General features: G+C 48.0%; 1 protein-coding gene across 1 annotated transcript in view; it reads right to left on the bottom strand.

The window, feature by feature from the left end:
• Positions 1–25225, bottom strand: part of PARVA (parvin alpha) — a 176301-nt gene extending 151076 nt beyond the window's left edge. The window contains exon 1 of the mRNA XM_044258853.1: positions 25030–25225. Coding sequence (XP_044114788.1) covers positions 25030–25165 — 136 coding nt within the window. The 5' untranslated portion in view covers positions 25166–25225. The remainder of the gene's footprint in view (positions 1–25029) is intronic.
• Positions 25226–25570: the final 345 nt, after the last annotated feature.

Raw genomic sequence — 25570 nt, 5'->3', positions numbered from 1 at the left:
TGGGTACTTTACACACATTTTTATTTCCGACATCAATCCTAGCAGATGAAATTATTCTTATTCTATAGCTAGGGAATTTAAGGATTATGATGGGTTCACTAAGTGCCCCAAGCCACACAGTTCACTCCGTGGCAAGGCTGGGCTAGGCACAGGCGGTCATACCCCCGTGCCGGTATTCTCCTTAATGACTGTGCAATACAGTCCTCTCACCAGAGATGCGTAAAATGTCTCCACTTATGGGGCTCCCTTGACCATGATCTATTTTAGTAAGAGGAAGAAACACTTCCAGTGCCGTTAAAGACTGACCCTGGGATCACAGTTTCCCAACTCTGCTCCTCCCTGATGGTTATTGATCTACCACTGGACATAAAGGAGGGCTGGTAGGCAAAGAGCTACAGTTCAAAAACCAGCCCTTATATAAGGTGTGAGTGATAGCTCCCATTTCACAAATGACCGATGCTTCAGGACAATGATCCCCAGCTTCAGGGGTCCCCAAGATTCATGACCAGGGGGACCACCCATGCCACAGAAGCTGGCCTGGCTCCCGCATTTCCCATGGTCTGTTGTGTACTGCTAAAAACCATTCTGCAAGGGGTTGCTATGAGCTTCTTGAGAAACAGGATCCCAGAGGCAAAAGAAATTTGGAAAAACTGATTGCTGTCTTACTTTGCTGCTGCTTTGGAAAATCAGAGTGTATTAGGCTTTAATAGGAGGAAATTAAGTTCTTTTAACCTAGCTTTTCTGAACATAATAAACATAGTTTTCTAAACAAAATTTGAACATAGTGTGCTTTTTTGTGGACACATATTAATAGCTTTCCTATGTATAAAATTAGATAAACCTTCTTCCTAAGTTCCATTTATATCCACATGTTTTAGCTAGTTTAGTTATTTGCCTATAAGGTTACTACAGGTTCCATTTATGGTCTTTTGCATTACTTGAAAATTCTACTGAGCCAGGGAGGGGGCCCAAGGCTTGTCAAGGGGAGAATTGGCTGCAGGGGACCCCTTGGTCCCACCATTACTGCCACACTCCGCCCTCGGCATATACTTTGAAAGGGCACACTTTGGGGCATATGGAGATACCCCTGCCTTTTTGATAAATATCTCCTAACGTAATTATAAAGCAAACAAGTCCCTTTGGGAGAAATACAGGTGAGCATTTAGTGCCAGACTTCAGCCAAACTGCCCTCGTCACTCCTCAGGCCTCGCTTGCCCCCCACTGCTAACATACACAGTAATATGGTTAAATATTGAAGGTCGGGCATCTAGAATTTCCAAATCATCCAGATTTCAAAAGGTCTTCCTACTTTTCCCATAATTACAACAAAAGTACCTCAGAAATTCCAATGGGTTGATAGTTTCAAAGACTGATTCATTCAAGCTAGCATGCAATATTTCCTAAATAGATTTTAAAAAAAAAAAAAGGAGAACAAGAGAAAGAAATTAGAGAAAACATAGCTGTGGACATATTGGCGATACTCAAGAAAAGTCCCTGTGTTAGTTCACGGGCACTGTGACAACAACACACCCTCGCCTGGGTGGCTTCGAAACAACAGAAATACAGCTCAGTTTCTGGAGGCTGGGAAGGGCAAGATGGAGGCAACAGCGTGGGTGTGTCTGGTGAGAACCTGTTCCTGGTTCATAGCCCGCACCCCTTGCTGAATCCGCTTCTGGTGGAAGGGCCAAGGTTACTATCTGGATCCTCTTTTATAAAGGTGCTAATCTCCCCCAAATGATCTCCCGAAGGCCCCAGAGACTAACACCATCACCAGGAGGTTAGGATTTCAACATACAAATTTGGGGCATGGCTGGTACTCAAATATTCAGACCATATACTTGCTACATTATTGGCATACAGTATTAGGTAAGAATTCAGATGGGTTTGTTTTTTTTTTTAAGATTTATTTCTATATTTGTTAGAGAGAGAGAGAGCACAAGCAGGCAGAGAGGCAGGCAGAGGCAGAGGGAGAAGCAGATTCCCCACTGCGCAAGGAGCCGAATGTAGGACTTGATCCCAGGATCCTAGGATCATGACCTAAGCCGAAGGCAGTGGCTTAATCCACTGATCCACCCAGGCATCCCAGATGGGTTTTTCTAAAGATGAGGACCACCAGCTAGATCATATAAAAGCATCCCCCAATTCTGGCAGCAGAGGAAAAGAGAAGGACCTCAATAATGGAGATACCATACATTAATAGGTACAGACTTTATTTATGGGTTTTGGCTTCCAGTCTAAAGTAGCGTGAAATCTGTGCCAAGTCATAATATTTTGTTCTAGTGCTCAACTGAGTATAAAGTCAAAGAGTACACATAAATGGCTACAAGCATGGAAAATGTTCAACCTCATCAGTAATCAAAGAAACTCAAAACAATTAAGATTGTTCCCTTGGGGCGCCTGGGTGGCTCAGTGGGTTAAGCCGCTGCCTTCGGCTCAGGTCATGATCCCAGAGTCCTGGGATCGAGTCCCGCATCGGGCTCTCTGCTCAGCTGGGAGCCTGCTTCCCTCTCTCTCTCTGCCTGCCTCTCTGCCTACTTGTGATTTCTCTCTGTCCAATAAATAAATAAAATCTTTAAAAAAAAAGAAAAAAGATTGTTCCCTTAATTCAACAATAAGAATGAATGCAGAAAAGGACATAGTTAGCAGGCACTCTTGCAGACTACTGTGGGAAGCACATATCAGCACATCCCTTTTAGAAAGTCATTTGGGGGGCACCTGGGTGGTTCAGTTGGGTGTCTGACTCTTGACTTCCACTCAGGTCATGAGCTCAGGGTCATGGGGTCAAGCCCTGCATTGGGCTCTTCACTCAGCGGGGACTCTGCTGGAGATTCTCTCCCTCTCCCCCTTCCCCTGCGTTCTCTCTTTCCCTTATAAATAACATCTTTTTTAAAAAAGTAATTTGGTAATATCTAACAAGAAATTTAAAAGGCTTTATATGGGAGACTGTGGACTCTGGGAAACAGTCTGAGGGGTCTGAAGTGGCGGGGGGGTGGGAGGTTGGGGTACCAGGTGGTGGGTATTGTGGAGGGCACAGCTTGCATGGAGCACTGGGTGTGGTGAAAAAATAATGAATACTGTTTTTCTGAAAATAAATAAATTGAGAAAAAAAAAAAATAAAAAAAAAATAAAATGAAATTTTTAAATCAAAAAAAAAAAAAAAAAAAAAAAAAAGGCTTTATATTGTTTGACTCAGTCATTTCCATTCTAGGAAATCTACCCCACGGAAACAATGTTAAACATGGAGAAGTAATTATACTAAAGCTATTTACCATCATATTTTTATCATGGCAATTAACTGAAAACACACCAAACTCCATGAAAGAGGGATTGGGTTAGTAATCTATGGTACATCTTCCAGATGGATTATTATTATTCTCATTAAAGATTATACTTGAGGGGCACCTGGGTGGCTCGGTCCTTGGGCATCTGCCTTCAGCTCAAGGCATGATCCCAGGGTCCTGGGATTGAGCAGCTTCCTGCTTGGCAGGAAGCCTGCCTCTCCCTCTCTCACTCCCCCTGCTTGTGTTCCCTCTCTTGCTGTGTCAAATAAGTAAATAAAATCTTAAAAAAAAAAAAAAAAAGGTTATACTCAAATTGGGACAGCTGGGTGGCTTAGTCAGTTAAGCATCTGCCTTGGGCTCAGGTCACGATCCCAGTATCCTGGCATCAAGTCCCACATCAGGTTCCTTGCTCTGAGGGGAGTCTGCTTCTCCCTCTGCCTGCCGCCCCCCACTCCCCACCTGTGCTCTCTCTCTCACTGAGACAAATAAGTATATAAAACCTTTAAAAAAAAAAAAAGATTATTCTCAAGACTAGTTTACAGTAATATTGTCATGGGAAGTGTAGTGAGCAAAAGAAATGTCTATACAGACTAAAAATAAACAAACAAAAAAACCAGAAAAATACTGGAAAATAAATATGCTAAAATCTAAACAGTGTCTAAGTCAGTGCTGCTGAGAGACCGGCATGAGTCTGTGAACCATGTGTCACTTCACATGACCAAAAAAATAACTGAGAAACTTCTAGTGATCTGCTATTGCTGTGATATCCAAGCACGAGCTCCCAGGCACTGTGTAGGTCAACAGGGCGCAGACCAGCTTGAGGGCTGTCACCCTGAGAGGTACAGGTTACATGAGCTACGCACCAGTCACACACGGGAGGACCACAAACCGTAAAGTACAAAAAACAAAAAAAGAACCAGCCTTTATCTGGACCACCAGTCAAGGGATAGTATCATAGACAAAGACTGACCTTCGTCTATTTGCATTCCGGTGTTATAATGCTATGTTGCTATTACGAGAAAAATGAACTTTTTTTTAAATGCAAGCACAAAGCAGAAAAAAATATCACTTAACTGCTGTATCTTCGGAAAACGGTCTTACAGAAACGTACAAACGTATACTGAGAAGCCAAGTGATACAGTGGTTAAGAAAGCAGCTGTTGGAGTGGACAACCTGGGTCCGAGTCCCAGCTCCGTTACTGACGAACTAGGGGTCAGCCGTCCAACATCTCTGTGCCTCGGTACCTTCGTGCCTAAGATGGGGATGATAACAGAAGCTATCGCTTAGCTACTGATGGGGTTTGGCAGGATGAAAGGTGTCAACATATGTAAAACCCTACAACACAGTAAGCTCTACCTAAAGTTCACGATTATTATTACAGACCATGGGCAGGGGTGAGAGCCACAGCCAGACCACGTTTCCTAATTTCTTATTTGCAAAATTGTCAAGAGGAGGGTGGCCGGGGTACCGACCACAAGTATCATTAAGGTTTTTGGGGGCGCTGGCTTCCGTGCTAAGCACTGGAATTAAGGAATTACCTCCTTAATTATGAGCAACCCTAAGGATTGGTACTGAACTCTTCTTTGCCCTTTTGTCAGGGAGAAACTGAGGTTCAGAGAAACGAAGTGACTCGCCCAGGGTCACCACACCATTAGATCTGGAGGGAGATAGACCAGGGCGCTGGGCTAGGCATAGGAGGACAGGGGTCCCTAGAGGCTAGACCATGAGCCCCTTGAGAGCAGCCCTAGGCCTGCTTCCCAGGGGCAGCCAGGGTCACCAGCCCGTTCAAAAGATCGGGTGCAGAAGGAAAAAAACAAAAAACAAAAAACAGGACTTGCTTCCAGCCAGGGCCCTGGCTGCATCCCCCTCACCCAGCCAGCAAACAACAGCTGGCCTTCCTCCACGGTCTGGTCGGGGTGTTGCACTCAGGGAGTGATTCAAGCCCTGAGGAAGGCAGCTCTTGGAATGTACCAGGAGGATGTAGGGGCTCATGAGTCATTCCTCTCCCCTCCTTGCCCATGGCCCTGGATGCAATTTATTATCTTCGTCACTGGGTTTTCTGCTCCTGGTTGGCTGGGGGTTGGTGAAGCAGTCATCCCTAAAAGGAAATCAGTCTGTTGAAGGCAGAAGGAAGGGCATCAGCGGCGGCACCCAGCTGTTTCTGGGCCTGGAGGAATTCAAGGAGGCATAAAGGCCTGGGCCAGGCTGGTGGACGCTTAGCAAGACCCTGGACTCAGATATTCACTCAAAGATGCTCTTGTGGGACTTTCTCTGCCAGTGCGAAGTCTTGACCTCTGCAGCAATGAAAGACCCTTCCAGAAAAGCGTGAGGCCAATGTATTCTGAAAGTTAGAGGACAGAAGTCCTTCCCTCAGAGAATGGGGAGCAGGGGGCCCACGTGTAGAGAGACAGTTAAGCACACATAGGATTTTGCCTTATAATCTAAAACATTCTGTCTGTACCAAGCACTGAGGACAGAGGCCTGAGAATTTGATGCCTAAAAATGTGTGGCCAAGGAAAAGCACTCCCAGTAAAATGAAAGATCAGGTTGACTTTTCACTTCCACCCTCTCTTTCAAAACTCAATTCTCCACAAGAAAGAGGAGTTTTAAAGCTTGGGTAGCACTTTTTTCCCCAGCATTTTCTTTTTCAAAAGCAATTTGGTAATATCCAACAAAATCTAGGCCTAACATAAGAAATTAAAAAAAAAAAATTTTTTTTTAACAATCTAGACCTAACAAATTTTTTACTCAGCAATTCCATCTCTAAGAACTTACTATACAGACAAACAGATACAAAATGCTTTTGTTTGCAAGCATGCTTAATGTGGCACTGTTTAGAGCAGCGAAATACCACAAAAACCTTAAATGTGCACTGATAGAGAAATGGTTAAATTTAACTATGGCACACCCAGGCAAGGCATAAAATTGTTTTAAAAATGAGGTGAATCCATATGTGAAAGACCTGTGTATACCTTGGAGATAATGCAGGCTTGGTTCCAGACCACCACAATAAAGCAATTATCACCACAGAGTCAGTAAAATGAATTTTTTGTTTTCCTGGAGCATATAAACATTATGTTTACACTATATTATAATCTATGATTATATGTGCAATAGCATTACATCTTTAAAAATGTACATACCTAGGGCGCCTGGGTGGCTCAGTGGGTTAAGCCGCTGCCTTCGGCTCAGGTCATGATCTTAGGGTCCTGGGATCGAGTCCCGCATCAGGCTCCCTGCTGAGCAGAGAGCCTGCTTCCCCCTCTCTCTCTCTCTGCCTGCCTCTCTGCCTACTTGTGATCTCTCTGTCAAATAAATAAATTTTTTTTAAAAATGTACATACCTAAACTAAAAATATTTTATTGCCAGAAAATGCTAACCATCACCTGAGCTTCTCGTGCGTCATAATCACTGATCACCGATTGCTGCAGCAAATGATAAAGTTTGAAATATCACAAGAATAACCAAAATGTGACACAGAGACATGAAGTGAGTAAATGTTGTTGCAAAAATGGCACCCACAGACTTGCCTGATGCAGGGTTGCCACAAACCTTCAATTTGGAAAAAAAAAAAAAAATGCAACATTCACAACATGTGATAGAGCAAAGTGTAATAAAACCAGATATGCCTGTACCCAAGAGGGATGAATAGGTAAGAGGAAAAGTATAAACTGCTAAACACCCTTTACCATGACATTCCAGTTGTACAGAAAGAAGACAAGTGTGTATGCTTGCACAACAGCACATTCCTGACGCACAATTATTTCATTATTATATACTATTATTATTATTACTGTTATTATAGGCTACACCAGTCTATCTAAATCCTGACTATAGAAAAGCAGAAAGGAGCCCTTCCTTTTCAATTTATATTTCGGGCCTCTTTGATTTTTTACTATAAACATGCTTAGCTAGTTTAATGAAAACAGGAGCTTTTTTTTTTTTTTTTAACAGACAGAGATTCCAAGTAGGCAGAGAGGCAGGCAGAGAGAGAGGGAGAAGCAGGCTCCCTGCTGAGCAGAGAGCCAGATGCGGGACTCGATCCCAGGACCCTGAGATCATGACCTGAGCTGAAGGCAGAGGCTTTAACCCACTGAGCCACCCAGCCGCCCCGAAAACAGGAGCTTTATGAAAAATAATAATAACTCCATAAACAGGAGTTTAAAGAAAAATATTAACTGGCTAAATCCGAGAGGTGAGTTCCATGAGCACAAAGATAGAGGTCTTCCTCTAGAGCCTTGACGGTGTCTGCCAGGGGATCGGATTTCTAGAATAACCACAGAGAGCGAGGTCCTTCTTTAAACACTTTGCAAGCACATACTCCTTTCATCTCCATGACAACCCTGTGGCAGAGGCGGGGGAGGGTAGTGTGGGAATGGTAGGAGTACCATCCCATTTTACCGATGAGGAAGCCCAGCTCAGAGAGGATGATGAACTTGTCCCACGTCACACAGGCGGCATGTGGTGGGACCAGTCTGGTGCACTCCAGAGTCCAGAAACTTCCTTACCAGGCTGCCCCTCAGTGCAGGGGTTGCATTGCATTGATTGAACAAATGGACAAACCAGAAAAACTGCCAACATCTTTTAAGACTAGAGAAACTAAAGTATTAAACAGTTACTCTTGTTATGGTTAATCCATTGTTACTAATTATTATTACTGATGCATGAAGAATCAACACTATGCAGAAAAGCCAGCTGTGTTACCATGAGCAAAGCACTGGACTTGAGCTTGAAGAAAGCAACTCAAATCCTTCCTCTACCACTTAGGGGCGGAGACCTTGAACAAGTCACTTCACCCAAGCCTCCATCTGCTCATCTGTAAAGTGGGGATGACTGACCCTCCTGGGGTTCCTGCAAGGATTAAATGTTTCATCACAGCCCAATGCCCTTGTGTGCTGACACATGTTGCATACGTGTCGAGCATGGAAAAAAGTGGGCTCAGAGCATCACCAGCCCGGCCTCCCTCCTTCTCGACCTGCTGAGTCTGAAAAGGGAATGGACAAATTCTGTTCATATATACGCCAACGATCTGAGGAGGAAATCAGGGTTTTTAATTGTTCTGATCCTGCCTCTAGAATATTGATTTAGGACATTTAATACCATCTCCAAATGCCAAGCTTAATTTGCATCAGGTCAGAAGCTGGGCTGCAGAGCCCTGGCTGTTGATTTTAGGCAGGGACTTGGGAGGGCCCGCAGCTCACCTTCCTCCTGGCCTGCAGCCAGCAGAGAGCTGGCTTCACCTGGGACTCAGAGAACTGGCCGACTGAGAAGGCCGCGTCTTTGATGGATTTTCAGTGTTTAATTAAAGTGCAGCTGGGGCCCGGGGCCGTGCAGTGCCTTTCAGTGAGACAGCTGTCGCAGGCTGCACAGCAGGCCTGTGCGGAGGCTGCTGGGCCAGGGCAGAGCCCACCTTCCGCCTGGATCCCCCTCACCCCGGGAGCCCATGCATCTCCCTTTTGGAAGCCCCAGGCTTGTCTTCAGGAGCTCAGTTCCCCGGGCCCTCAACACTGCCTTTGGGAGAATCTCAGAATTCAAACACGGGCCAATGGCACCCAAACAGAACCTCCTCCCCCGCCGCAACCCGAAAGCCTGCTTTAGAAACCTTGTGGGTTGCTCAGCTGTTCTTCTTTTTTCCTTTAAAGATTTTTATTTATTTGAGAGAGAGAGCGAGCATGAGAAGGGAGAGGTCAGAGGGAGAAGTAAACTCCCCACTGAGCAGGGAGCCTGGTGCAGGGCTCGATCCTGGGACTCCAGGATCATGACCTAAGCCGAAGGCAGACTCCTAACCAACTGAGCCACCCAGGTGTCCCTGCTGCTCAGCCATTCACCCCCATAACTTCACTTACAAACAAGGGGGCTACAGAAAGCCCACTCATTAAAGTCTTATTTTTATTATAATTATTACAGAAAATTTCAAATATACACCAAAGTGAGAGGCCGTACAGCCAACCTCCATGTACTCATCATTGTTCTGCAGCAATGAGCAAAGTGGGGTCTCCTTTTGTCCAACTACACCTCAACGCCTGCACTGCATTACCCAAAGCAACCTCCAGACATTTTATCGAGCCACATTTCCATAGGCACCTGGAAAAGGTCAGGACTCCCTTCTTTTTTAAGATGACTACGATGCCGTTCTCACCCCCCACAAGTGAATAATGATTCCTTTATGTCATTGAATCTCTAGTGAGTGGTTGTTTTTTCCCAATTGTCCCACAAATCCCTTGTAGAAACTGATCCTTCTGGAGCAGGATCTAAACAAGGTTCTAGCTGGGGTTTGGTGGCGTGGGCTTTCTCACCTTCCCTTCAAACCCCGCCGTGGTCGGTGGTTTCGTGCAAAGGCGTGAGAAGACCAGACATGCCACTTACTTACACCGGGAAGCCTACCCAAGTCCTGGGCACTAGCCTCCTCACCTGGAGAACGGAGAATGGGAATAATCATAATCCCCTATATCTCATGGGGGCATATGTGAGGATTCAATGAGACAGAACATGTAAAATGTAGAGCACAGAGACTGGCACTGAAAGACAATGACTTTGATAGAATTTGATAGAATTCCCAAGCACAGCATCAGAGTAGAAGGACATGGAGTAAAAAGTGGTTTAACTCTCCACACTCTTCTCAGACTTTGAGCTGTTGTTCACTGTAAGGTGGTAGAATATTCTAGTGAAGAGCAAGTCTCCGGAGCCAGACTTCCCAGGTTCAAATCCTACATCTTCCACTCGCCGGCAATGGCAAAATGACGCATGTATTTGCCAGAATTCATTTCCTTTCCCGCTGGGCAGACAACTATGTTTCTTTGCCTCTCTCGCACTCATGTGCAGCCTCAAAACTGAGCTCTGGCCAGTGCTTAAGTGGGCGGAAGTGATATGCATCAAGCCTATGCTTGCCAGGTCAGAACTTCCTATTGTAGTATTGCTCTCTTCCTCACCAGGCCCCCTTGATTGGTGAGGACTCAAAGAACCTCGAAGAAAGAAGAGCAGTAAGATGAAAGGCAACTAGGTCCCTGAATGACCATGTGGAAGGCAATCCAATCAAGGGGGCTGGAGGTGGGCGCTGGCTGGCTCAGTTAGTAGAGCATATGACGTCTGATCTTGGGCTTGGGAGTTCAAGCCCTGCACTCAGTGTAGAGATGACTTTAAAAAAAAAAAAAAAAAGAATGATGCCATGGGATTCTGCTATAAGCAAGAAATAAGCTTTTATTATGTTAAACTTCTGAGAATCTGGGGGCTTATCTCTTATAGCAGCTAATGTTACCTTAACTAGTACATGAGCCTTGACCTTGGGCAAGTTACCTGGCCTCCCTGTCCTTCACTTTCCCCATTTGTAAAGGGACAAAGCTGCTAGTAATACCTATTTCTTGGGGTTGTTAGGAAGGTCAAACCTTAGTGTATCTGAAGCGTGTACTACGTTGTCTGGCCCACACAGCATCATAAGTGCTTGCCCCTGATGCCCTGATGGTATTTTCATGGTTTTTACTATGATTATTTGAAATGTAATAGTATACCATCAGGAATTTCCCACATTTACAATCTGGGCCTAAAGCTTTATTCCAATCAATTTCCAATTTAATAATGACAGCCAGTGATATAACAGGATTATGATCATTTGCTTAACAGGAAATATTTCAGGAATACAGTCATTCTGTAAGATGAATTGCACCTCATACAGGATGCGGCAAGTCTCTGGCACTCCCGCCAACATGAAAAAAACAAAACGCGGGAGGATAAGACTTTCTTGGCGTGTACCTTTCTGGGTGAGCAGCCAGAGCCCTCTTCATGCTTACGACTGAGGAGATGTGCACTGAACTCTATGGACCTGAAAACCTGGGCACCCAAGAAGATCTCCAAGTGTCCAAAAAGCACATGAAAAGATGATCAACCTCGTGACCTTTCAGGGACATGCAAACGAGAACCACGGTGAGCTACACTTCACACCACCGCAATGGCGTCCACCAAAAAGGAAAGACAGTGACGAGTGCCGGTGGGGTTGTGGGGATGCCGGCCCCCTCCTGCCCTGGTGGTGAGCGTGGCCAATGGCGCAGCCCCTTTGGAAAAGAACCTGGCAGTTCTTTAAAATGCTAAACATATTCTCTTGTACTCGAGAGAAATGAAAACATATGTTCACACAAAAACTTGTACATAAAAATTGATAGCTACAGTCTTCATTCCAGCAAAAAGTGCAAACTATCAAAATGTCCATTAATGGATGAATGGATAAACAAAACGTGGTATTATCCATCGAACAGACTACTTTTCAGCCATGGAAAGGAACAGAGTACTAATATAGGCTACGTAGACGACACGGATGAACCTTGAAGATACTACCCTAAGGGGATGCCTGAGGGGCTCAGTCAATTAACCATGTGCCTTAGGCTCAGGTCAGGATCCCAGGGTCCTGGGATCAAGCCCTGCATCAGGCTCCTGGCTCAGCAGGGAGCCTGCTTCTCCCTCTACTTGCCCTTCCCCAACTGTCTGCATGTACACATGCTCTCTGACAAAGAGACAAATAAAATCCTAAAAAAAAAAAAAAAAAAAATACTACCCTAAGTGAAAAAAGCCAGTTGCAAAAGAACACGTATTGATTATATGATTCCATTTATATGGAACGTCCAAAATAGGCAAGTCTGGTAACAGCATATAGATTAGTGGCTCCTGGGGGGAGGGGGCTTAAGGGAATTGGGATGGAAGGTGGGGTGACTGCTAATAGGTACAAGGTCTCTTTCTGGGATGACGAAAATGTGCTAGAATTGCATCCATGGTTGCACAACTGTGAATATACTAAAAACCAGAGTTACACTGTTTAAATGGGTGAACTCTATCTCAGTAAAGCTGCACCCTCCCCCATTCCTTCATAGAGCTCAAACCACCTCTCCTCCAGACTTGAACTGCCACCAGAAAGCAGAGCACACACATCCCCCATCTGAAGCCTTTGAGAACACCATGGCCTGTGTTAAAATGCGGCTTCACCTCTGTGTGCCGCAACATACCCATGCTAATGACCCTAGAGCTCAGGAGAGAGGTCACGGCTGCAAACAGGGCATGGGGGGTTACCAACACACCCAGGCAGGAGGTGAGATGGTCAGCCGCACTCCCACAAACACTGACAACCCAATGATGCCACACACACCCCCCAAACACAACCGTCTGACCCCAGAGTTAGAAGCCGTGTTGGTTCCCCCAGCCCTACCTCTTGAAGACCGTAAGCTAGACCATGAATCCCAGTCATACTAAATAGGCGAGGGAGCTGGGAGCCCAAAATCACTTAAATTGATGTCATATCATTTGAAAAGCTGACACTCAGGCCTTACAAATTGAACGACAATTGCTATCCATCCAATTCATGGCTCCGGACTCCTGTTTCCCACCTGCTCCAACACCAATTTAAGCAATTCTGAACTTTGATCTCCACAGCAGAATGTCTCAGATTTATTGAAGTGTCAGGTCCCAATTGTGCTAACATCCACCCCTGGCAGGGCCATTACAAGGTGTGAAATCTGGGTGCCCATCACCCCCGCACGGGGAGCACAGTGACAACCACAAGGAACAGATCGATCTGCCGCTCTGTAGTCATCGTGGGAGCCTTGCAATTTACCATAATGACAGGCGTGGAGGAAAAGCAGGCGGAGGGATCGTTCTGTTCCCCAGGTCCTTGGATGTGTGCTGGAGGGGCTACTGAGTCCACCCGCAGAAGCCTTGCCACTGTCAGCCAAGAGGCACCTGCTTCTCCTTGCAAAGGGCTATTTCGGCACTTGCCTGTGTCCTGGGTTGCTTTCAAATGCAACTGTGTCACCCTCCTTTCATGTTTTGCAGACAGCATCACAACTGTGGGTTCCTGCTGCCCCTGCTTCTCCCAGCTGTCACTGGTAACTACCTGTCGCCTACAGGTCAGCCCCTCTAGGGCTGGGAGTCAGGGACAGCTCAGGCTTATAGGAAAACCCCTCTCCACTAAAAGGAAAGTAGATCTCCAAACCTGGAATGTAGGGGAGCGGGGGCAATGAGTGAGGCAAGACACAGGGTTCCTGCGCGAGCGCTGGCACACTCCTCGCCTCCCTCCGCCTGTGGGGCCAGGGATTCCAGAGTCCGCGAAGCCTGCCCCCACCCCTCACCGACTCAGCTAGGGCCCTGACTTGCCTACTAAGTTCTGCCAGCGTCTGCCTCCAAGCCCCTGGATATGAGACCCTACCCTGGACTTGAATAAGCCCTTCAGATTCAGAACTCAGGCACTCAACAGATGCCCAGAACCTCAGGACCCTGTCACCTCCAACAAACCCGGAATACCCGTCCCCTTAACTTGGAGATTGGCACCACAGACCCTCTTCCTGAACCCCTCTCTGTGTCTCTCCACAGGGGCTCCCAGCCTGCCCTACTGCCAAAGCCATGTTGGCTAAGCCAAAATCTGCTTCAGGAAGAATCGCTTCGGGTTGAAAAGTCAAGGTCATATTACAACTGGCAGATGAAGGGTTCTACCCATGCATATATCCCTGTATACCTGGAAAAACTAAGCCCAGAGCCTGCCCCGTGGCACACCCTGGTGTTTTGGGGAGCCCTGCAGCCTGGGTTTGTGTCACTGAGGGAACAGAAACAGGCCTGTGGCCTCATTTTTTTGTAGTCCCACATCAACATTATCCCCAGGGGACCCTCTGCGTTCATGGCTCCGTTCACGGCTCCTCGGGGTCCGACTGGGTTTTTCGGAGAATAGAGGAGGGGAGGGCCCTCTGGATTTTAAAAGAGATAAGGGAATGAGCGAAGGGAACGGAGTAGAGTTCAAGGCTGAAAGAAAGGCTCTGACACACCGCACCCAGGGAGGGAGTCCGCCTCCACAAGCGACTCCCCAGAAACACTCCCTGGGGTGCTGGGTGTGATCATTACATGCTCCAACTGGCTCAGATCCACTCTTAGCAATGAAATGAGACACCGGACTGCTGACTGCTAATGCAGGTTGAGGAAACTGAGCCCTGGAGGCATCGGCCCAGCCTGCTCTTGTCAAAATCCATCGGAAACTCTGAAAGCTCTGAATCCTATCCCTTCTTTTGTCAGCCTGGGGCAGGGAGGGGTTTCTTCCTCTGGCTTCAAGACCCAGCTTGCAAGTGTCATGTGTCCTAAGGAGCCCTCAACCCTGGCAATCTTAATTTGTCCCCCGGAGCCCTTAGCTCACAGTCTTGTCATGACTTCCCATTTGTGGTTACCAGGGGTGAGACAAGTCCAGGAATTCAGCAGTTGGGAGGTAGGGAGGGAGAGATGAAGGCGAGGAGGGACTTTTAAATCAAGGCTTCCTTGGATCTCACATGAAGGAGTGAGAACTCAGTACTGCGGGGGCGGGGGGGTGGGGGGGTGCTGGGACTCTCAGGGCAACTTCAAGGATGACCATCCCCAAGGAACCTTGGGCCTTGTTAGAAGAGCAGACACTTGGGATGCTACACTGGGCCACATGTGGATGAAGGATGGCCCCAAGAGAAGGTTCTGAAATAAAGATCTGCCTATCCTAGAGCTCACTATGAACATGTTACTGACTGGGAGGGAAACTTTTACTCCCCTACCCATTCCCCCTCCCATCCTACCCCATCCTGCAACTCAGGGACCTGGTCCTGCTGACCAGGAGCCTAACACTGTTGGTTTTACTTTCAAAAAGCCTAAGGGGAACACCACCCAGACTCAAAAATAGGAATCTCTCTTTGGTTATCAGTTATAAACTATCAGGGTTAGGTAAGCCAGAGGTCACCCTTTGACCCTACAACTGTACTTCTGGGGCTCCAAAGAAAATGATTCTTCATTTCTAAAAACGTTTTAGGTAGGATGATTTCTAGAAAAAAATAAGAGGACCAAAAGAAATGCATCAGTGAACAAGAGGACATTCACTCAATGAATATTATGCACCCATAAAAAGTATGTTTAGTGAGATATGCAACACAAAATATATTGATACAATAAACGAAAAACAGAGATACAGAGATCTATGTAATATACATGGTATACTTACAATTATTAAAAAGAAAAAAGTTACAAGGAAGAAAAAGAATAGACAGAGGTAAATCAAAATTCTAATAGTGATTGTCTTTGGGAGGTGGAACTCACATGGCCATTTTCTATTTTCCCATAAATCCCCAAAGCATGGGTTAATTTTATAACGGGGGAAGAAAACCACTTTTATTGAAAAATTAGATGCTAAGCAATTTGGTTCCTTCTTCCTTCCCCTAAGAGAGTGTGCGGTAATGAAGAGTACTTTTGTTTCAGCTGATTAAGTTCACTGCTTCTTCCGTCCCTACGGCTGGTTTGAAGGGAACACAAGGTCTCTAGCCACAAAGACAGGTACTCTAAGGCTCTGACAGGCTGGCGTGTTCCCAGCAAACAGAATTACCGCTTAGTAACTGCTGGTGGAACCAGATTTTCGGCAAGTCCTATGGCGATCTGCACCCCCTGCAAATGCCTGTTCCAGGCCAGCACGCAGAAGAAGCGGCTACAATTCACTGCTTGGGCCTCCCGCTAATCTCTCCCTTTAGGAGGTCCTTTTTCTGAGTGGGTCAGAGTGGGGAGCACGGCAGGGTGGAGCTCTCTCACTAAGGAGTCATGAGGGCGGCCCTGCTCTGGCAGGCATTTGGATTTCCCTGGTTTGGCAAAGCTGAGAAGGGCAGGGGGGGTGGGGGGTGGGGGGGGTCGACCAGCAGGCTCTGGGGAATTACAGGAAGTTTGAATCTCTTGCAGTTTCAGTCTGCACCTTTTTTGGTCTCCCCCAAACCTTGCCCAGAGGCTGTTTCACCTCAGCCCTCCATCATTTAAGCTTCCTCAGGTAATCGCGCAACGCCATTTTCACAGAGGAAGCCTTTCTGGATGAAAACAAAGAGCAGCGGCCTCTACACACTCAGACGCGTCTCCACCCTTGACCAGCAGGCCACCACCCCCGCTGCCCCATCACTGCCCAGAGATTCTAGGGCCCAAAAGTTCTGGTCTTAAGAGCCTTAGCATGCTTGTCCAAGAGTAGAGCTAAGTGACAATGTCCTTCCACAAAGGATAAAGAGATTCCTGGTGGGAGGAGGCAGCTCGCTCTCTCTCTCTCTCTCTCTCTCTCTCACACACACACACACACACACACACACACACACACACACGTGTGCGTGCGCAGCCAGAAGTTGAGGCCCAGATGAAAGCAGGGGACCCAAAACTGTCATTCGAACTTGGGCAGAGTTTGAAATAAGCTGGGGACACCCTCAGGAGGAATCAGATGCCCACTGACAATTCAGGAAATTAGTTCACCATTTTGTAGGGCGACTGTTAAGTACCTGAAGCCAGGAGAGACACGTGCTGTGCCAACATGAGCGCGACGGACAGAACTCCTGCCCTCTCAGAGACCACAGGGAAAAGGAGGGAAGGGAGGAGGTCCAGGGCCCAAGCTGGATGAGGTCTCCCTGTCCTGGGGGCTCCAGTGGTCAGACAAAACCTTCATAGGGATTTCTTCCTGATTTCGGAATGTAGAAAGCACTGAACACTTAACAGTATATTTTTGCCCTTCTTGAAGTATTTTATTCTTAAAAAGTTTTTTTAATTACTGAAATTGTTATATACTGACATTATTGTCTCCCAAACGTGTTCTTTTTTCCATGACAGTGACTAGTGATTTTAGATGCTTACACGTGTTTACATGAGGATTTCATCTCTTCTGCACTAATGGCTAAAACATAATTACGAACTGTGCTTGTTAACCAAATAGAGATATTCCATGAGACAACAATTCCTAATATGGAGGTGTCCTTGGGCCAGGGCCCGCTTATCCTCGTTCCCATCTCCTCCTCCCGACACAGAGGTGCCTTCATTAGCAGAGGAAAGAAAGAGGTCTTTGTGATGATGTCATTCCCAGACCACCCTACACAGACAATAAAACTGAATTTGAGAGAAGCCTGGTGAAATAAGAGCTCGGAAATCATAGAATACCAGAGCTGCAACGGCCCTGGGAGCTTACGTAGCCTAATCCGCTGATGTGAGAAGTGGGCAGAGAGGAAGAGGCCTAAGGTTACATAACATGTTAGCAGGGGGACTATTTTCACCAAGGTAAATATGGGGAAACTCATCGCATGGAAACTCCAGTATCATCATGTGTTAAATATTACGCCGGGCAGGGGGCCTATGGGAGGGGGGCCAGCCCTCCGCATGGCCTGTGACATGCACAACCACAGAGGGCCACAGGGCAACGTGGCCAGTGCCACAAAAGAGCCACAGACAAAGGGGCGTGGGACTACAGAGAAGGAAGCACTCACTTCCCAGGAGAGCTGAGGACAGCATTCGGCAGAAGGGGCTATCTGAACTGGTTTTTAATGACTGAATAAGAGTTTGTTGTATAAGGAGAGGATGAAGGTCATGCCAGAAATATGGAAGAGCACATATAGAGGTGAACACATGTGAAAGGACGTGATGTGTTTGGGGAATAAAGAGGTTGGATGCGGCTAAAAATGGAGGCTTCCTGAAAGGGAAACAGAGGCAAGACCAGAAGGGTGACTAAGGAGCAGCTGGGGAGATCATGAACGCGCTGAGGGGGTGTGATCTTGCTGTTAGCAAACAACAACAGTATATTGGCCAACGGATGAAGGTGGATTGAACTGAAAAGCAACAGAGACAGGGAGACCAATGGAGTGGATACTGCAACATTTCAGGTGGAAACTAAAAATGTTAAAATTAAAAAAAAAAAAAAAGAAAGAAAGAAAGGGTCTCGAAGAAGACAAAGAGCACTTCTGGGGCTAGACCCAAGGTGGGAAGTGGGGTGGGGCAGGGGACCACTGGCCGGGGCCGTAGCTTCAAGCTTTAAAAGGACTGAAAAAGGGCACCTGGGTGGTTCAGTGGGTTGGGCCGCTGCCTTCAGCTCGGGTCATGATCTCAGGGTCCTGGGATCGAGTCCCGCATCGGGCTCTCTGCTCAGCAGGGAGCCTGCTTCCTCCTCTCTCTCTCTGCCTGCCTCTCTGCCTACTTGTAATCTCTCTCTGGCAAATAAATAAATAAAATCTTTAAAAATAATAATAATAAAAAAATAAATAAAAATAAAAGGACTGAAAAAGAACATTTTGTGACACATGAAAATTACATGAAACTCAAATGTCAGAGTCCAGCTGGAGCACAGCCACACATGCTCCTTTGCCTCCCGTCTATGGTAACAAGGGCAGAACCCAGGACAGGCTGGGGGACGGGGGTGGGGGGGCAGTGAGGTCTGTAATATTTGCTATTTGCCCTTTAAGAGGAGGTTGCCGAGAGGAAGGGAGCCCACGGCTTCGGGCACCTGGTGGGATGGTGGAAAGAGAGAAGCAGACTAGGGCAAGTGGCATGGGTAATAGCGTCCTCGAGGGTGTGTGGAGTTGGAGGGTCTTGTGAGAGACCCAGGACATGGGGGAGAGTGGTGTCTGCCCTACGGGTGAGAGATCTGGACTTCAGACATCGATTTGAGAAGCATCAATGGGCAGAGAGTCATTGAAGCCCTGGGAGTCAGTGAGATAATCCATGGGAGAGGGAAAAAAAAAGAATACTCCAAAACAGAGAACAAAGCTGGGGAAGTCAGAGCCCCAGGAAATGGTGTGAGGGGGTAAAACAGGCACAAAAAACTTGAGAAGGACTGAGAAAGACTAGTCAGAGATACAGGGAACAATTTCAGTGAGAATAAGGTCAAGGGAGATGTTTTGAGGAAAAGGGAAGAAGAAATGTCAACTGCCACCAAAAGCCCAAGTGGAACAGGGATGGAAAAAGAGACTGTGGGTCCTTGGAGCCCTCAGCCTGTGAAGCTTGCCCTGTGGAACAGGTGGATGCGCTCCACTTTCCTCCATCCCAGGGCCACTCCTGCTCAGCCTCTCTCCATGGGTCCTCCATGCTCGAAAGCCTCAGGGACAGGCCCTGGGCCTCTTCTACTTCCTAGCCCAGACACCACCACCCCGACCCCAAGCCCGGCTCCCGGAACCAACTGTGAATTCAACATGGCCGCTGCGAAGTCCAGCAGGCCCCTCTATTGAACAGCAACCCCCCCAACCTTTCTCCCCAAACCATATCCCCCTGCAACTGCTCCAGCTCAGCGACGGTCAGCTCTCTCTCTCCACTGTTCAAATCCGGATCCCTGGAGTCATCTCGATTCTCCTCCCATCTACCATCCAATCACTCGGTGAATCCTACCCACTGCACATCTTCAAACTACACTCGGGATTCAGCGCCCACGCCTCCACTCCAGGCCCCCACTGCTCTCCCCCACCTGCGAGCTCATGTCCCTGCTTCCAGCTCGGCCCCCGTGGTCACGCAGCACCACACCAGAGCAATCCTACTGAAACACAAGTGCAGTCATGTTATTCCCCTATGCAACCCCCCTGAAACTTTTCCATCTCACTGAGTAAAGCCTCCAGGCATACGATGGCCTCCAGGGCCCTACACAACCCGCCCCTACCCTCCATCTAACCCCTGAGACCTCACCACCTTCCACAACTGTCCTCACGCTCTCCTCCAGTCACAGCAACCTCCTCACTGGCCCTCCACATATCAGATCCACTCCTGCCTCAGGACCTTTGCTTTTGCCATTCCCTCTGCCCGCAGTGCTCTTCTCTAAGACATACACATGACTCTCTCCCTCTCCTCCCTCAGACCTTTCAGAAATACCCTTCTCACAGAGGTCTTTTCTAGACATCCCATTTTATAGTGCCAACCATCTCTCAACCCTCAACACTCCGTGTTCCTTTGTCCTGCTTTATTTTGCTCTAAAGCCTCTGTCACTACTCTAATACAACACAATCTACCAATTGATCTTGTTTATTATCTGTCTCCACTACTAGAATATTAGCTCCATGAGGGCAGAGAATTTTGTGGGGTTTTTTTGCTTTTCTTTTTTGTTTTTCTGGGCCATATCCCAGCACAATGCCTAGTCCATGGTAGGCACTTAGTAAATGATTACTAAAAGAATGAGGCTAGTGGGTCAAGAAGTGACTAGGAGATAAGCCAGGGAAAGCCGTTAAGGCAACTCTTTAAAGACCCGCATTCGAGTAGCTTGAGAAGAAACCAGTGTCAGGAGATCTTCTTCAAATGGGAAAGACTTGGGCGTATTTGCAGAATGTCAGGGGCTAGAGAGGCATAGAAGAGACGGAGGGTATGAGAGCAAAGGAATCTGGCTAAGCCAAGTCTGGGAGGGGGCAGAAATGAATGGCCTCACAGACAAGGGGACAAGGGACCTCTTTGTAAGGGACTAAGGCAGGCAAGGAGCGTGAGAGGAGGTGTAGATCCAGGGGAGCAAAGGGAAAATGAACAAGTTCCTACTTGGGCCTCAGTTTTCTATTTCAAGGTGTGGGGAAGAGCTTGGGTGGGGAGGGTTTGAGGCGGCACTTTGGAAAATGAGAACACACACCGATTCAGAGAAAAGAAAATTGTTCAGCAGGGCTCAGGGTTCCCCCCACTCCTGAAACCATTAATATCTTGCAGAGTTTGGGGAATATTCCCCAGTTACAGTGGAAAGCCGATGAGAACCACGGTGGTAAGTCCCAGTGTTCTTTTAAAATTATTACGTTAAAGCCCTTATCGGATACTTTGGGCACCAGACAAAATGTCAAACTCTAAGGGATAATAAATGGGTAAGTGATAGGAATAATCATTGCTGCTGACCCAGCTCAGGGCACTTCCAACTAGCAAATACAATTCCAGATGGTGTCCCTGGAAAGAGCAAGTCTTGAGGACAGATCTGGAGAAAGAGGAAAGGTGATCCTTTGGTGCAAAGGACTCTGAAAGGCTAGTCTCAGGACCTACACCAGAGGGCTGCATATAGCATACAGCATAAAGGAGGGCTGGAACCACAAAAGAGAAGATCCACAGAACAAAGCCACTTAACTACAACTCCTGGCAATGGGCCCAGATACGCTAAAATGCTGAAATAGGGGGTGCCTGGGTGGCTCAGTTGGTTAAGCATCTGACTCTGGATTTCAGCTCTAGTTGCGATCTTTCCATGCTGTAATCCGGCCCCACCTGGGGCTCCCCAGTCTGCTCCAGAGTCTCCTCCTCTGCCCCTCTCCCTGCTTGTGCACAAATGCTCACACTCGTCACTCTAATGGATAAATAAAATCATCTAAATAATGCTGAAATACGACATTATAGAAACAGAAGTATCTGGTGTACAAGGAAAAATCCCTAATTTCCAAAGGGACCAAAGCAGGGTTATAAGAGCTTCATAGTCATAAGATCCTAGGCTATCTGCAGAATCTGTAGAATCTCCTGGAGTCCATAACAAAAAGACTACTTAAATTTTTTTTTTAAAGATTTTATTTACTTATAAATAAAATAATATTTTATTTTAGGCAGGCAGAGAGAGAGAGAGGAAGGGAAGCAGGCTCCTTGCTGAGCAGACAGCCCAATGTGGGGCTCGATCCCAGGACCCTGGGATCATGACCTGAGCTGAAGGCAGAGGCTTTAACCCACTGAGACACCCAGGCGCCCCGACTATTTCAAATTTTAAAGACTCAAATTGAGCTATCGATTTGAATAGCTACCATTTATTATTCATACCATACTATGCATATTCCATGCTTTATTCCCATTTTATGGATGAAGAAACAGAGGCTTCAAGAGATAAGGAAGTTGTCCTAAGTCACAGCAATAAATAAGGGGTTGGACCAGAAATCAAACCCAAGGATGTCTGGTCTCAAAGACCATGCTTTTAACCCCTATTTTCTCCTTTTTTTAAGATTTTATTTATTTATTTGACAGAGAGAGATCACAAGTAGGCAGAGAGAGAGGGGAAAGCAGGCTCCCTGCTGAGCAGAGAGCCCAATGTGGGGCTCGATCCCAAGACCCTGAGATCATGACCTGAGCCGAAGGCAGAGGCTTTAACCCACTGAGCTACCCAGGCGCCCCTATTTTCTCTTTCTAAAGTTATTATTTTCTTATTGAAAACACAGGAGTGATGACTACTTTTAATGTATTCTAGACTTATACGTCATTCTATAACGACTTATATCAAAAGTCACCCTATGATGTATGTAGTGGGCATTTTTAAAAAGATATATTTTTATATTACTGACTGAATATTCTTACATGTATTATGTCTTTCCAATCTTGGTATCACAACAGGTGTCAAGTGAATGAATGGCAGTCCCTGGACCCAGGAGAACTCCATGCTCAAGGTCACACTAGTGACCCTAAGGAATCATGTTCTAGAACACTAGTACGGGAAAAGTAGGAGAAAACTCTTTCTGCAAAGCACAGAGCTGTGAGTTTTTGCAGGATCCAGAGCAAGATCTAGCCTTACTCTTACTGAAGTGATGGGTAGTGGGCCCTTGACAGGGAAAGCACTGATCACTGAGACGCAGCACACACACACAGCTGCCTTCTTTGAGCTCACAGAACTACCATCCACAGCGGCGAGCAGTTGGGGCTGAGTGGGGGTGGGCCCCTGTAGAAGAAGCAAACTCACCATTTATATCAGCTGTATTAGTTCATAAGCTGAACGACAAGAGTCAGGACTTAATAGTTAAGGATAGCAAGAGTAAGATCTTGCACCTATTTCAAAAACCCAACAGAGTAAATCTGAGACAGGGAAGGGAATGGTTCAGGAGCCACAAGCATGAAACGGTTTTTAAGTAATCTGGTAACCAGTTCAGTGCGAGCTAACAGTGTGAGGTAGGCGACAGAGTAAGGAGAAGCAATACTAGAACCTGGTGTCTGGGCTAGAACAAAGGAGGGGCCAGCCCCGTTCTAACCTGGGTGGGCTGGACTAGACTCTGAGGCTACCATGTGGGTTTCTGGGCCGCTTACTCTGGAAGGGTCTGCTGGTTATCTACGTTTCCCTGCGTGCCCCACTATGATTGCTGCACTGCTCTGTGCCCTGAGGGAGCGGACCCCTACAGTTGCACTGCTCAGGTTCCTTCCCTCTGGGTCCAGCCAATGGGAAGTAGCCGCAAGAGATTCAAGGGCAAGAAGAGAGAAGACACAGTATCTCTTGTACTCCTGTCTCCTCGTTCCACCTCCCCATCACTGCCAGCCACTGTGTCTCTCTACAGCCATAGTTGCTGTCAAGCACCCTCCCCCTTCCATAGTTGCAGCCCTCTGTGGGTTCCTGTTGGCTTCTCTTGTCCCTTCCCATCTCGAGGTGGTAAAAGCCTCCACCGGTCTGTCGCTAGGCCCTAGGTTCCTTACTATCCTTTCTGGCTTTGCTTACCCCTGCCCTCACCTCTGAAAATGGAGCTTTTATGACAGTATTTTCCAAATCCCAACTGAGCTGACCTTGTCTCTTGCAGGGCTCCCAAATGAAACTGAAGGGATAGGACGCCAGCAAGCCATAAAATCATGCCTATGAGGACCGACTATAAGAACAGAGGATGTTTGTACTGGTGAAGGAAGACTCCAGGAAACAGGCTAATCCCCTTGGGGGAAAAAAAAAAGTGAAGAGCTACGATCAGATTCATTCTTCTGGCTCCAGAGATACTCTCTCTCTCTCTCTAGGTGGAGACCAACTCTGTATTTTTACAACTTTTCTAAAGAGTTAGCAAAGGTGGGCTGAGCACACCCGGTAGGTCAGGAGCTTCAGAAACTCTGAGCTGTTTAGTCCTAGCTAGAGAGCCCATACCAGGCCTATAGCAGGAAAAGGTTAGATGGGTAATTAAGGGCTTTCCAAGCAGGATTTCATGATTTGCTACCAGCTATATACTACTCAGACAGTGGTTTACCAAAATAACCAAACCAGGAAAAACATTTTGGGGCTGTGTTTCACTGCTTCTCGCTCCTTTGTGTTAGTTGGATAACTCTCAGCACGGAAGTTCTTTTTACACTAGAAGGTAACTCAGAAACACGGAACTCACTTTACATCACAGCATCACAGCCTTCAAAAGCAATATTCCCAAACCACCAAGCAGCCTATGACAAATTTTAACCAAGCAACTTCTATCTACACATCACTAGAGCTTCTTCTGAACTGTCACTTAATTTTCCAAACCAAAAACCAAGATGTGAACTCTGCCAATGAGACAAAGCATTTTACATGCAAATGGTCCTGGAAAAAAAAAACAAGATCACTTCCATTCACCCTGGTGGGGAAAAGAAAATGATTTTTACAAGACCCCTCGACTCCTGAGTTCACAGGGTCACAGTCCGATGCTGAGTGTGTCTAATCCAGGCTTTCCCCGTAAGAGTTTGCCACTTATTACAGGGCCCGGCCGCTAGGAAAGCCACTCATTCATTCAACAAACATTAATAGCGCCCTGCTGGGCCCCGCCGGCGGACGCAAGATCCAGAGGCCAACTCTGCTTCTGGAGTTCCGTGGGGCCAAGCAACGAGCTGATCTCAAAGGCCAACGAAGGCAACGAGCGAGCGTGCGGCGCCCAGGAAAGTTTCCGCAGGAACTTGGAGAACGCCAGCCTTCGGGCGCCGAGAGGGCGAGGGCGGGGGCGCGGGCCTCCCCGAGGACGCCGCCTCCGCCTGGGGGCCCCGCCGCCTCCCGCGGCCCCGCGGCTCTCGCCCACAGCCCAGTGCGGGCGTCCCCGGGCCCCGGGTCGTCGCACCCCAGCGCCGCCGGGCCCTGACGAGCAGCACCCCCACCCCCGCCCCCGGCCACCCGGAGCTGGGCGGCGGCGGCGACGAGCCGCGGGGCGCGCTCAACCCCGGCCCCGCGTTCCGGGCAGCGCGCGCACAGCGCCGCCACGCGCCCCCACCGCGCCGGGCACCCGCGGCGCGCTCCCGCTCGGCCCCGGAGCCCCGGCCCTCGGCCCTCGGCCCTCAGCCCTCGGCCCCGGCCCTGCCGCGCGCCAGGCCGGGCCGCACTCACCCTCCTTGGCTTTCTTCCTCCGGGCCAGCGTCCCTCCGAGTTTCCCCAAGAAGGAGTCATCTTTCTTCCGGGACGGGGGCGACTTAGGAGTGGGGGACTTGGGGACGGAGGGCGATTTCTGCGGGGACGTGGCCATGGCGGCGGAGCGGGCAGCCGCGCGCGGGCCGGCCGGGACGCGGAGCTGGCGCTGGGCGGGTGCGGCGGGACTGAGGCTGCGGCTTTCCAAACGGAAGCGGAATTATTCCAAGCATTTGAGGCAGCTCACGCTCGCCTTTCCCTTCCCTCTCTCTCTCCCTCGCGCCGCCCTCCGCCCTGGAAGGAGCTGCGCGCTCGGGGTCCTCGGCGGTTCGGGCCTGCACCCGCGCCCCTTGACTGCCCGGAGCCGGGAGGGTGCCCCAAATCTGCCCCCTTGCAGGCCGTGCGGCCTCGTCTGTGTGTGTATGTGAGACCCTTCAGCCTGGGAGCGCTCCAGCCTGGAAGCCACATGTTCCCCGGGCTCTGCACCCACCACCGGTCCTGGTGCAAATCGGGGCTTGGGTGA

This window comes from Neovison vison, chromosome 7 (assembly GCF_020171115.1).
Source record: "Neovison vison isolate M4711 chromosome 7, ASM_NN_V1, whole genome shotgun sequence".
NCBI classification, from domain to species: Eukaryota; Metazoa; Chordata; class Mammalia; order Carnivora; family Mustelidae; genus Neogale; species Neogale vison.
This window is presented reverse-complemented; position numbering and strand designations above follow the sequence as displayed.